Raw genomic sequence first — 13,016 nt, forward strand, 5'->3', positions numbered from 1 at the left:
GTTTTGTTTTTGTTTTTGTTTTGTTTTGTTAAAGAAACCATTTTGATGAAGAAAAAATAAATCTGAAAATACTTTCTACATATTTTAGTTTAAAAAATAATTTAACTTACTGTATGACAGTGCTTTTCAAAATGACTTTTGGACAATTCTCTGTGTTTAAGCAAGTTATCCAAGATCTTCATGGAACTACTTTGATAAAGAAGTTGAACCACTTGATAAGAATCTTGAACTGCTCACACTGGCTGAGTACATATATCACCCCCAAGAAAAGAGGTCCAATTTACACCTTTCTTCCCTCCCAAACACAAACATCCCCCTTTTGTAAAAGTATTTTGAGTTGGAAACTCAAAATGCTCACTTGCACTTGTGGGAGAAGCTGCTTTTAACAAACACTATTAAGTGGAAAAAATTTAAACAGCAAAACATTAATTAAAAAAATGCACCACAGACACTGCATCACTAAGAAAGCCAGTAACTTTACTGAATTGTCTGCAAAATACAAATTATACCTTATTTCCAGCAGGAGAAACTTTTGAAAATTCCCCACTTTTATTCACTACAGACAGCTGAATGAAGTCCCTTGAGATACACAGATGTGGTTTAACTTAGTTATAACATCTTGTCATCTAGTGGCGACAAAGTCCAGCTTATGCCGCTGTGAGCCTCTATTTGAATATTTGTTGCAAATGCTTGTATGCCCTCATTTACAAGCTATTTTAATTACTGTCATGTAATGGAAACAAGTCCCCAGAAAAAGAAAAAGAAGAAAAATGATACAGCAAACCATCTGAAGCAATCCAAGTCCTATGCCTACAGTGACCCGGGTCTGCGAGAGAACACTGGTACTGCATTCAGACCACAACAGAATCCATCACTTAGCTGACCTCTCTGAATTAAACTGAGGTATGAATCAATTTGAGGTATGACTAGGGAAGGCAAGATGCAATACCCGATTATGAAAATAACCAAAATGGACAGATTGAATGTAGAAGATATGTGGCTTGGATTGCTCCACATCTTTGGTTAAAACATACTAAGAAAAGCCTTTAATTACATCTGTAGTCTGAGTCTGAAGCATTCTAACAGACACCAGTATTCCATCAATCTTCCAAAGATCTGTGGTGGCAGGAAATTGACGCCATCACAGCAGATGGCACAAATGGGAACAGATGAAGTATGCCATGCTTAGGCAACAGCCTTTACTGAGGGTTCAAGTGGCTGCTTCTTTAAAAAAGAATTTATTTTTTAAAGGAAGAAATTACAAAGCATTTACCCTCTGGAAAAACAAACAAAAGCATAACGGGGGCAAAAAACGCTAGCTCTAAATTAAAAGATGGGTATGTAAGAAAAACGAATACATCGAAAGTGTGAGAGGGCAGACGTTCTTTAAAAAAAGTGTATTGGAATTCTTTTCTTTCTCACTTTTAGTCAACCTTAAAATGATCTGAGGATGATAGGTATTTTCATATTCATCATTACAAAATGCTAAATTCCACCTTTGGGAAAAAAATAAGCCATTTTACTAAAAAACACAATTTTAAAAAAGGTTGAAATAAACAGCCTTCCACTCACCAATGCATACAATATACAGGGTGTGCAGCCTCCCTATATTGCATCAGTGTTACCAGTATTTAAGCTTAATATTACCAAAAATCTTTTAAAATAGGATCAGCTATAACAATATTTGTAGCTGTGTAAAATGCTACTTAGGGTTCTTTTACTTGCAATGAAGAATGTTGCCTACAACATTATTCTAGGATGGGTTATGTAAAATCATACTCCCTCAGGGCTCTGCCCTAAACTCCGGAATACAAAGGATTTACTGCGATAAAAACCCAAAACCATACTAGCTTTGCAAATACAACAAATGGTAAATTACAGATAAGGTAGAAGGGTAAAGATAGACAGTGATTGTTTACAGAAAGTGACTCATCACAATCAAAATTGTGCTTTTTCTCATTAAATCATCTTAAAAAAATTCTCAGATTATCCCTTCGCCTATCTTGCTACCACTTTATATGAATTCAGTAGTGGGAACAAGAGATGACTGGCATCCATTTTCAAGTGATTCTGTTCTTTTCATGTTCTTATAAAACTATTGTCAGAACTGCTATAAATAGCCAAGGCTTCTGCTGGTACTTTAGCTTACTTTATCTTCAGCATTATAAATTCACTTTTCCTTTGTTGCTGAGGCAAATTGCAGGTAAAAAATTAATATGGCTATTTTTTCATATTTTCACATAATGACCCCTTCCCACCCACTGGTAAATTTCTGCTGATATTGATAACGTGTTTTGAAATGACAAAGAACATTTGTGACATGTTTGCATATTTTATACACATCAAGTTATAAGAATGGTTGTAAGGATGGGATCAAGTCTATGGTGAGGAAAATGACTTTCTTAGATTTTCCCGTGTGAATAAGTATATGTGTGTGTGTGTGTGTGTGTGTGTGTGTGTGTGTTCAGGATGATTCTCTGTTTTCCCTCTGCATAAATGATTTTCTTTCATGTTCCATCCATGGATACCTTGAGTAGTGGGATATATGAAAAGGTTGAAAGATTTTTTTTTTGTTTTGTTTTTAGTATATAAAACGTTCGTACAAGCAGGCTAGCATCCTATACGGATACAACCAAAGGTGCGATGTGGTCTAATTGTGGATTTCAGATCAAGTTAAGAAAATACGGCCTAGTTAGTAAGGTCTCTTGGCTTTTGCCACCCAGCAGCAGCCTTTTACAGTGAGAAACACATAGCAACTCTCCAAGTGAAAGAGAAGGATGGATAAGAAATGTCCTAGACGTGCTATAGCAGTGTCGATCTTCCTGTCTGGATCTTCGTTGCTGTGTATGTCAATGCACATGAGTGGAGATGAATCGACAGATCTTCACATTCCAAGAGAAGGAAAATCATTCCTAGATTGAAATCTCTTTTAAGCAATATATATCAACTTTTTTTTTATGGCACTCACTTTTTAAAGGGTCTGAAAATTAATCCCTTATAGACGAATATTAGACAAGTCATTATTTTTTGAAAAATTTAAAAAAAGGGACATAGAGAGGTTCTTTAATGGGATTTCTTGAAATGGCTATTAAATCTCTTTATTGAAGAAAAAAATAGATGACATACATGCTTTATGCAGAAGTGACATTTGGGGGTCCTGACACACCGGGATTGTTCAACAGTCCTATATTGCTGACAAGATTGTTGAGGGTCAGTTAAAATAATTAAAAATGGATGACGAAGCAACTATCCCTTTACCTGCTTCCTTCTTGTCTAGCACCCAGGCTTTCACATTTTTCTTCTGTGGGAATTTATAACTTGTGCGTTGAGTAAACGCCATATCACTGGTTTCTAGGGCCATATTTGCAGGACTTGTGCCCCAACACAGCTTCTCTATTCTGGGCATGTTTCTAAAAAGTGTCTCAAATTCTAGGCCGAAAACCAACCAGATAATTTAGGATCCGGGCAAGTTAGGGTATGCACTTACTGAATTCCAAGATGCATGGTGAAATGGTGAGATCAGAAAGGGGCCCTGCATTTGATAATAATGCAAAAACAAAAACAAAAAATAGCATGAAAGAAACTCATTAGTATATACAATGGATGTCAGTTGACCCAATAGATTGTTAATGTATTAAAAACAATTTAGGGTGTTGCAATGTGATATGTTCTAATCCCACAGGTAATCCTTTGACAGCTGACCTTGAACTTATAAAATGTATGCAGAGTAAAAGAAAACCGAAAGAAAATAGTTACTCAAATGTGCAACTGCACAAATATACCCCCCTCCCGCTATTAAGATAACAAAACTTCTGCTATTACCATAATATTATATATATTAGAAAGCTATACACAAGCATGTTAATTTCACAGATTTTTTAAAAGATTCTTAATATTTTATATAATTAGAAATACACATTTCAAAAACAAAACTTCTACAAAGAGAAAACAGTTATCTTGGTTAGCAAAGCATGGAGTTCCTCATGGCTTAGGGTAGTGCTTTCTATACAAAAAGTCCTTTTTGGTTTTTTACAGGACTGTTTAAAATATTAGCGAAGCTATCAAGGGGGAAAAAAACACATTTTGGCTTAAGTAAACTACAAAAAGCCACAAATGCTTTGCAAACTCTGTCTTACCTTTTATATGAAAATAAGCAAAATGTAATGTACATATTTTTATATTTTTATTTAATAAGAGATGCAGACCCAGATTTATTTATTTATTTAATTAAATACGTTAGCCCTCAAACTCCACATTTTTTTTTTTTTTTAAATAGGTATGGTCCTCTTTTAATGGTCGTTGATCCTTTTTAATGAGTGCCATACGCCAATGATATGCGTGCAGGTTTGTGAGCGCGTTCTCAGGATGTTAGGTGACCTGGTGTGTTCCTAACATTTACCAATGGCCACCCTTTGCCGGGTCTGTCCAAAACATCTATACATTTTTCTATATGTTGCATAACAGCTGCTCTCTCTTTCAGTAAAGATCTGCCGCTTTTGGCAAATGTTTCCTTTTGTCTATTTACATGTAAATAACGTTGAACCTGCAACATGACACTATCTATTGTAACATACATTTTGCAAAGGAGCACAACAGTGAAAAGAAGTTAGCCTTAAAATCTATTTTGTACAAGTGTTCTGTTGTACAACTCAAGTGCTAAGCTTATCTCAGCATTTCTGTTTATCTTTATACTGTATCACTGAGGCAATTTAAAAGTACTTTTACAAAACAGAGTACCTGACTTTTTTTTTTTCCACACACAGCACATATAATGCATATCGACCCCCCTTCCCCATTAAGGTATAGCACACACACACACTGCAAGAAAAAAAAAAACTATTAAGTAATAATCTGATCATGTTGCCCATCCTTCAGAGAGTCGCATGCGCTTGACTGAGGGACTTTCCCTTTCGTCCGGCGAAGGTCTGGTGAGTCCAATGGGGGAGTGGAATTCATTCCGGTGATCCTCTCGGTCGCTCCCGTCGTACGAACTGCTACAGCTGCTCAAGCTGTCAACAGGAGATCTCCCCGCCTCGTGGCGCGTGTGTTGTGGGTATCTCGAAGGGGTGGTGGTACGGTCTCTAGGAGGAGAAACAGGTTCTGACTTGATGTTGAGGCTTTGAGTAGAAGGCAGGGAGAGATTTGAACTCTGAGATAAATGAGTGCTAGTGCAAGCTCTGTAGGAGGAAAGGAAACCCAGTTACAGATGGAGGAGGCCTGGAGCCCCCAGGAACTCACAATTACATCAAACATCAGCTTCAAGACTCGCATAGACACCGGAGCATGCCCAGAGGGAGGAGAGCGTGCTTGGAAGCACTCGGGGGGGCAGCGCCTTCTCAGAGCCATTGAGGATGCCTGGGAGTAATTACAGTATTTAACGGGGCCAGGCCTCGGGAATCATACCTCTAGTCTGTGACAGGCTCCCTACACCTACAGGTTACCGGCTCAGAGAGGCTTAACATGACATGCTGGAAAATGCATTTTCTGTGTCCATGGAATTTCTCCCTAGACTAGTTCCGAAATAATAACTTAAGATTTAAGTTACAACATTTAGCTTTTGAATGAGATGTCTCCGATTTACTAATGCATGTGTGTGGAAATTATTGTAAAAAGCTTGTGACGGATATAAAATGCATCCCTCCACATAATAAGCATGTACACATGAAGTTGTACGGTCTTGAGAGAGAGTGAAGCGAGTTCAAATTTCAAATGAATAAATCCCTAAAATGCTACATTTAACTGTATCTGGTGAAAAGCTTGGAGGGGGGAAAGATGGGGAAGGAGGTTGAAAATGATCTGCAGAAAAGTTTAGTGTTGGCTTTAAAAACACTTAGACTTCCTACCCCACTAATACTGGTCAGTCGCTGGACTTTCTTCATCCTTTCTCAGTTACATGGGATGCAAGTGGTGTCTATTTTCCACAAGTACCTCAGCTTCATCACTGCCAGTCTCTCCCTGCTGGGGTACGTAGTAGGATATCACTCAGCCTCTAGTTATAATTGGCATGAGTTGAGGAATCTGGATTTGTCTAAGGAAAGGCTGTTGTAAAGAAGGATCTAGTATGATTTTATTGCGTTTATAAGGCTTAATCCTCATTTATTCCAGGAGAGTGTAACTTTCCCTTCTTCCACAATGTGGAAGAATTTAGATACTTGAAACTCTGGAGGGAAAAGCATTAAGCCCTTAGGTGTCGATTGGCAATCGCAACAACTTTGGTCAGGATAAACCGGAAGGACACTGCTGACATCAATTTTAAGATGCTCGTACTGTTCTTGCATTCTGATGGTATTGACATCTGTGGCTAGAGTCAGCACTACTTGCCCACATTGTCAAGAAAGTACAGATATCTCTCCTCGTGAGCAGTCACAGTGAAGAATAATCCATACAGATACACCCGTTCTAGACAAAGGAAAGTGAGCCCACCTACTCATGGACGTGATTATGTTACTTTCAAATGGAGAGAATTGGGTGACATTAAAAAGTCATTACGAGCAGTGAGAAAATATATATATATATATATATATATTCAGAGGAAAAAGTGGAATAACTTGGGGCTGGCTTTTTGGGAGATGCAATTCAGGCTCAAGATGTATAGAGATAAAAAATTAGTCAAAATGAGTTTAATCTTTGAGTGATGTTTTATACAAAGGCACCACCTACTGGCAAAGAATTACTTTCCTTCTCTTATTAATAGATGAGCTAATGTGTAAAATGATCTAAAGGAGAGTTATTTTTTCCCCTAAAAATTAGCTTTTCTCTCTCTGGCTTTTGTGTTATAGAATAAATACAGTCTTAGCCTTTATATCAAGTTACCACATTGAGTGCATATGATTTCCAATCACCTGTTTATACTTGTCATTATTTATTTGTAGTTTTTATTTTACAGTCTATATTAGTTTACTAATTTTCTAAGAGTTTAATTAAGTAATCTTTAAATCAAGAAGATATTAAGACTGGGTGGGGGGAAACACCTGTATTTCAAAAAGATCCATAATGGTGGACTATTTTATCTTGGTTCAAAGTTACTTAATGATTCATTTTGATGTCAGAGGAAATCATCTTTTGATTTCTGGAAGAAAGAATTTTCCTGGCTCTGGATAAGAAAGACTATTTCACTAAAATTTAATTAAATGCTTCTACTATGACTCACACAACTCTTTAATAATGAACGTCAATTAGCAGTCTGAAAACAAAGTGGCATATCAACAAATACTTTTGACTGCCCTTTGACATTTAGATTGCTTCTTCACAGGCAGGGAGACATGGACAATTAGACAAAAAGTTTGGTGAGCTGGACTAGTATAAGCAGTTAATCTGGATCAATTAAGCAGAAAATAGTATAATCAAAATGCTGTTTCTTTAATACAGCTTTTAGAAGCTGCATTATCTACTTATTTACTGTATCTACAATTGTGAACTGGCTTGTATAGCTTTTGTTGCATCTCTTCCCCATAAGAGATACAACACTTCTTGTTTATCCCTTCCTATAAACAAATAGGCTAGTCCCTAAATTTACTTTTTGGTGGCATTTCATTTGACACTGAAAGCATATATGAAGCATTTTGAGTAGTTCTGGGGACACTAAATCCACAGTAATGAAATGTGCGTGATGAATGAGATTCAGCTTCATTATACTGTGGCAGAGGATTCCAAATAGAATGAAATGTAATTGGCTAGTCTCTGTTATCAAACTATTATCTTGAAAAGAAAAAGCATTAAAAATCACTTAGCTGTATACATGCTAGATTCAGATACAAGCATGTTGGTCTGCTTGTTCTTGAGAACACAATTTTTATAGACACAGATAATTGTGAAATATTCCATGTGTGTGGGTGAGAAAGAGGTGGGTAGGAGGGAGACAGAAGCCAGATATGCAAGTTGCCCATATCAAATTCTGCTGCAAGTTTTCATGTGCTACAGATGCCTTCCAACTGGGAAAACACCTACCCTTCCCCATAATTGCTCCGAAATGAAACATGACTGGATAGTTTTATTCAAATTTCTTAACTGCCTCCGCCTGGAAATTACACTATCAAACTATATTTAACTTAACCTTTTAAAAGTTGTCTTTAAACACCCACATCAACTAAGATGGTGTATAGAAATGCTTCCAGAAAACAGGCTGCCCTTTTTTTAAGGTGAGAAAAACGCTTAAAAATTTGAGGGTCATTTTCTCAAATATTCCTATTCAAATGATTGTCGCTAACCCTCGATGGCATGTTCCTTCTGCCAGTCATCCCTACTTCCTGCATCAAATCAATGTATGCTATTTATCTGACTTGGTTAGATAAAATCAAATACTAGATAGAGTTAAAAGTGCAGCTTCAAAGAATTAAAGGTATTTCCATTCACAAAACACGAAGAGCTCTTTTATACTCTTAATTTTGGGAAAGAAATGTGGTGACCATCTTGGGCTGCTGGGAATATCTGCTTTGGAGGAGCTGAAATATATTTTACTCTACTCTGAACACTGTATCTATATAAAGGAATGTGAACCCACCACACAAGAACGTGAGGATACTGTAGCCTAAAAAAAATACTGATCTTTTGAATTAATTCACACTGTAAGGAATAAAAATAAAATATAATTTATTTTATTTAATATAAATATCACAAATTGGGATTAAAAAATAGTTTAACATTTAATTGTGTGAACATGGGCTAGTCCATCTGAGGGAACCTCCTTTTGAAAAAGCTCCCGTGTTTGTGTGTGTGTGTGTGTGTGAGAGAGAGAGAGAGGAAGGAAGAAAGGAAGGAAGGCAGGCAGGCAGGCAGGCTGGCCAAAATTAGAAGGACTGGAAGGGGTATCCTATCTGAGGGATAAAGGAAGTGATTAAGTGCAATGAAAACTCATAGACTAAGTTCAGAGTCAAATCATGCACTATGAGAACCGTTGTTGAAACAAACCGGAACTAAACAAAATGCTTCATCCTTGGCTGTTGTAATTTGGTTCCTCTCTAGGCCAGTTCTCTCCTTTCTCATTTACTGAAGTCTTTATTAAGGGCAGCAGAGAATTAGATTCTTCCCATGTAACTGAAGGGACTTTTAAGATTACAGTATAGTGTTACTAAAGACAAAAGAAAGCCACATTCAGAGAAAATAATACGGCTTTTGACATTGATAATTTCTAAGGAAATCCCTAGTCCTCTAATGGATGAATTTTGTGAAAAATGAGAAGTGAACAGCTGCCTTTATCTTTGCCAAGAAGCCCGTACAGTGGATTCACTGCTTAGCCGTAGCAGTGCAATGCCGCACATATGTATTTCAAGATTGCCTGGATGGTATCGCGTACTTAGTGATAATTACCTTAAAAAGTTATTGCAATAAATGTCTACTTGCACAGTTAACAATTCTGAGAAAATTTAAATGTTCTAAAAGGAGAAACTCTGTTGCTGTTCAATATTTAATAGAGCTTCAAAGCTAACAATCTTTTAAGAAAGCACAGCAACAATGTCATGTGAATTTATTTTATTGCTTCCATGAAAGGTTAGATTTTGAACAATAATGATTAGTGAGCAGGACGCCCATAAGCAAACAGTGAATGGAGGAAGACTCCATTACTGGAGCACTAATCTGTGTGAAATCAATTCCACAAGAAAGCTAGGAGGGCAGGGAAGGTAAGAGATGAAGTTGTGGTATCAGTCAGTGATTTTTATTCTAATCAGTGTTTTATTCTCATTATCTCTTTAGAAACAGGAGTATAGAGCTAACTAACTATTCTAACCAAATGACTCAGCAGAAAAGTAAAAGCGAGGTAGACATATAGAATGTTTCTAAAATATAAACTCTTATCTTTTAATATTTTATACCTTCCTAGTATTTTCTTCTGATGATTAATTGCAGTTATGGAGTTACTAGTTAAACCTAAAGTCAGATCTTTGATTCACGTTTTAAGCTTAAAAAAAACTATCTGTTTTACAAGTAGTTTTGAATTATGAATTCAGGGCTTTTTAAAGGTTTGAACATTTCTCCATAGATAAATGACAGGAGTCCTTTCTATGATAAAGACATTTCTCAAAATTACCACAAGGGGGCAGAAATACACATTCTGATTTCAGAAAACAACAGAAATTATTTTTATACCCAAATTTAGGTAATTAGTGTATGTACATATACACATATATTTATATTTGTACAATATCTATAAATATATAACCATATGATGAGTACCTTATAAATATATGAAATCAATAGGAGAACCTATAAGTACTAGGTTAAGGTTAGCATGAATTATATGGTATAAGCTAAGTGATAAGGATTCACAAATATCTCAAAAATTTAAAGAACTTATAAGTGTCTTCTTATGTCCCACGTGAAAAGTTAACTAAGTGAAAGTTTTTCATTGATCGAAGTGGAAACCAATTTAGCCTAAAACAACAGGGAAATAATTTATCTTATTATCACAGAGCTCCCCTCCTCTCAAAAAATAAGGAAAGTAATATTTAACCGACTTAAAAGATACTGATCTGAATAATTACTTTCACATTCTGATAAAGTAGAATTTTACATCCTTTAATGGGACACTAGAGCACAGTATTTAGAAACTGCTTTTGTCATCCAAAAATGCATTCTCAAAGTGTTTTATAGAAGAAATAATATTGCTTACCCCAGCTGACTGAGGGCCGACGGCGGCATGTTATGTAGGTGTTGCTGTTGCCAGCCAGTTACTGACCCAAGATGAAGAGCGCTGGCGGTGTTAAACCCAGACAGAGATGACAGGTCTGCACTACTCAGAGAGTACTCTAGATCAATAAATAAAACAATAAGGGAAAATACTTAATTTGAAAATTATCAAATGGTAAATACACATTTCCAAATTAAAAATATTCTATTAGTATCACTTAATGATTATTATAAATTCTCTTATTCTGGGGGGAGAAGGAGATAAAGCATCAGGAGCAATTTTAATTTAAAAGAGATGTATCATATGCCAAAAAATAAGTATTCCATGAAAGCTCTGAAGTAGTACAGCCTGCAATTTTAGTTCATTAGAACTACAGTCTGGCATTACAGTGTATACGTATTTGATGATCTAGAAATGTTTTTTAAACAATCCTGGGAAAGTGAGTTTTCTATTACATCAAAGAAATAATGGCTCATTTTCCTTGAAATTGGTTTTTTATATTGAATTCAGGTTGGGTTAATAAAACTTTCAGTCACTTAAGAAAGAAAAATATAGATATTCACTTTGTCTTAGTAACACATAGGTAATGGCATAGTCTCTGGACACCACAGGTACTAAAGGAAGTTTCCTAATAGACTAAAAGGTAATATCTTTTTATCTTGCTTTTTAATAAAAAGTATTTAATGTACTATTTGAACATGGCAAAGCTACTCACCGGTACCATATGTTGTTGAAATGGCTGATGGATATCCTCCCATCCCTTGTCCTGGTAAAGTAGGAGTTGCTACGGAAACCACTGGGGTAGCCAATGACTGAGCAGACTGGGAGTTATTTATCCTTTGATTCTTTTAAAGTAAATAAAGAGACATTATTGATAAAATTTTTTAAAGTTAAAAATATTAGATTTCAGTATTAATTTTGCACATAAAGAAATAACTTGGTACAAATCTCATGAAATTAATCATTTAACATGTGTCTCTATGAACTCTGCCAACCCTATCATTTACAATCCTTCAAGAGACCAGTTGTTGCCATAGTAACCCATTACATCAGTATCTCCTAGGCAACTGAACTAGTAACAAGTACCATAAGCTTTATTACGGGTAAAAACAGACTATGTTGAAAACTGATGAAATATGTATACTGTACTCCATTGTTTCAGTTTTTATTCAAATGCAAATTAAAAAAAATTAAAATCAACCATGGTAGTTTTTATGCTCAGTTCTATACACTGCAGAGCAGATGGGCAGAATTTCATGCTATACTCTGACCAGCAGGTGGTGCTCTGACCACTTTTTTCAGATTCTTCTAAACTTCCCTCAGAACTAGATGGTAAAGCAGCTAACATGTATATTTAACTCCTTACAGCAAGAAGATTAAAGATTCACATAAAGATCATGAGACTTTTTTTAATTTCTTAGAAAAATAAGTATCTTAGTGGTTTAAATAACTAAGGAAATTATTTTTGTTAGAATTTTACTATAAATTAAGTCCTAAAATAAATTGAAAACATGGTCTTCACTTTACAAAGGTTGAGACAGAAAAATAAATAACCTGACATTCTTTTCACCTGTGATACTTGAAATTAATGGCATTTAAATATGATTCATTTGGACACACTATGGTAATTTCTGAAATCTTCCCATTTTCCTAGAGCCACTCCACCTAAAAGTCACCTTGGGTTTCTCCTTGCATGTGCCATTTATGGAAGTACTCTTACTACTTACCAAAAGCAGGTCGACATCCTCAGACTGAGAGCATGGGGAAGGAGTTTTATTAATTAGTGTCTGTAAATATTTATAATTGGGCAAAATCTTTTCAACAAAAGGCAAAGCATCTTCTCATAGACACAACAGTTTAAACAATTTTAAAACCCAGACTCTACAGATAACTCCCTACAAAGACATTCTTTGTTTCCCTTAATGAGCTGTTTGTCTCAAATGTGAAGACAATCTATCCAGTTTTCTGCACAGGTCAGTGTCTCAACCTTCATTATTTCAGCACCATGTTTTGAAAAAAAAAAAAAAAAGATTGTACTTTGAAACCCCACTTGCTGGAGGAGGGGGAGAGCTGCACCTGGCTGCTGGTGAGAGGCTGTACAACCACTCAGAGGATCCCCGGGAGAGCATCAGTTTTAAGGAACTTGGAATAAATCTGCTGATAGAGACAGCCTGCCATGCATGGCCCACACCACTTGGCTATGGCCCTGTGGGAGGTTTTATTTATTAGACCCAGTCTTTTCTGAAGGGAACGTTGCATATTATGTGATTTTTTTTTGGTTGATATTCAAAATTAATCTGCACTGTGCCATAATAAACTAATCAGCTTGCAGGACTGTTTTACCCCGAAGCTTGCCACAGAGCACAGAAAGAAAAAAAAAGAAATGTGTTTG

The 13,016-nt window shown here is 35.9% G+C and overlaps 1 protein-coding gene across 16 annotated transcripts in view; it reads right to left on the minus strand.

Moving 5' to 3' along the window:
- Positions 1–456: 456 nt before the first annotated feature.
- Positions 457–13,016, minus strand: part of MEF2C (myocyte enhancer factor 2C) — a 150,775-nt gene continuing 138,215 nt past the window's right edge. For 10 of the 16 annotated variants that reach the window (XM_073887866.1, XM_073887879.1, XM_073887893.1 and 7 more), the window contains 4 exons: positions 12,352–12,375; positions 11,340–11,469; positions 10,607–10,742; positions 457–5,177 (listed from right to left, as the gene is read on the minus strand). In XM_073887866.1, coding sequence (XP_073743967.1) covers positions 4,856–5,177; positions 10,607–10,742; positions 11,340–11,469; positions 12,352–12,375 — 612 coding nt within the window. In that variant the 3' untranslated portion in view covers positions 457–4,855. The remainder of the gene's footprint in view (positions 5,178–10,606; positions 10,743–11,339; positions 11,470–12,351; positions 12,376–13,016) is intronic. The other 6 variants (XM_025866758.2, XM_025866749.2, XM_073887931.1 and 3 more) reach the window with 3 other exon arrangements.

This window comes from Callorhinus ursinus, unplaced genomic scaffold (genome assembly GCF_003265705.2).
Source record: "Callorhinus ursinus isolate GAN/ISIS: 27379988/994484 unplaced genomic scaffold, GSC_fseal_2.0 scaffold3, whole genome shotgun sequence".
NCBI classification, from domain to species: Eukaryota; Metazoa; Chordata; class Mammalia; order Carnivora; family Otariidae; genus Callorhinus; species Callorhinus ursinus.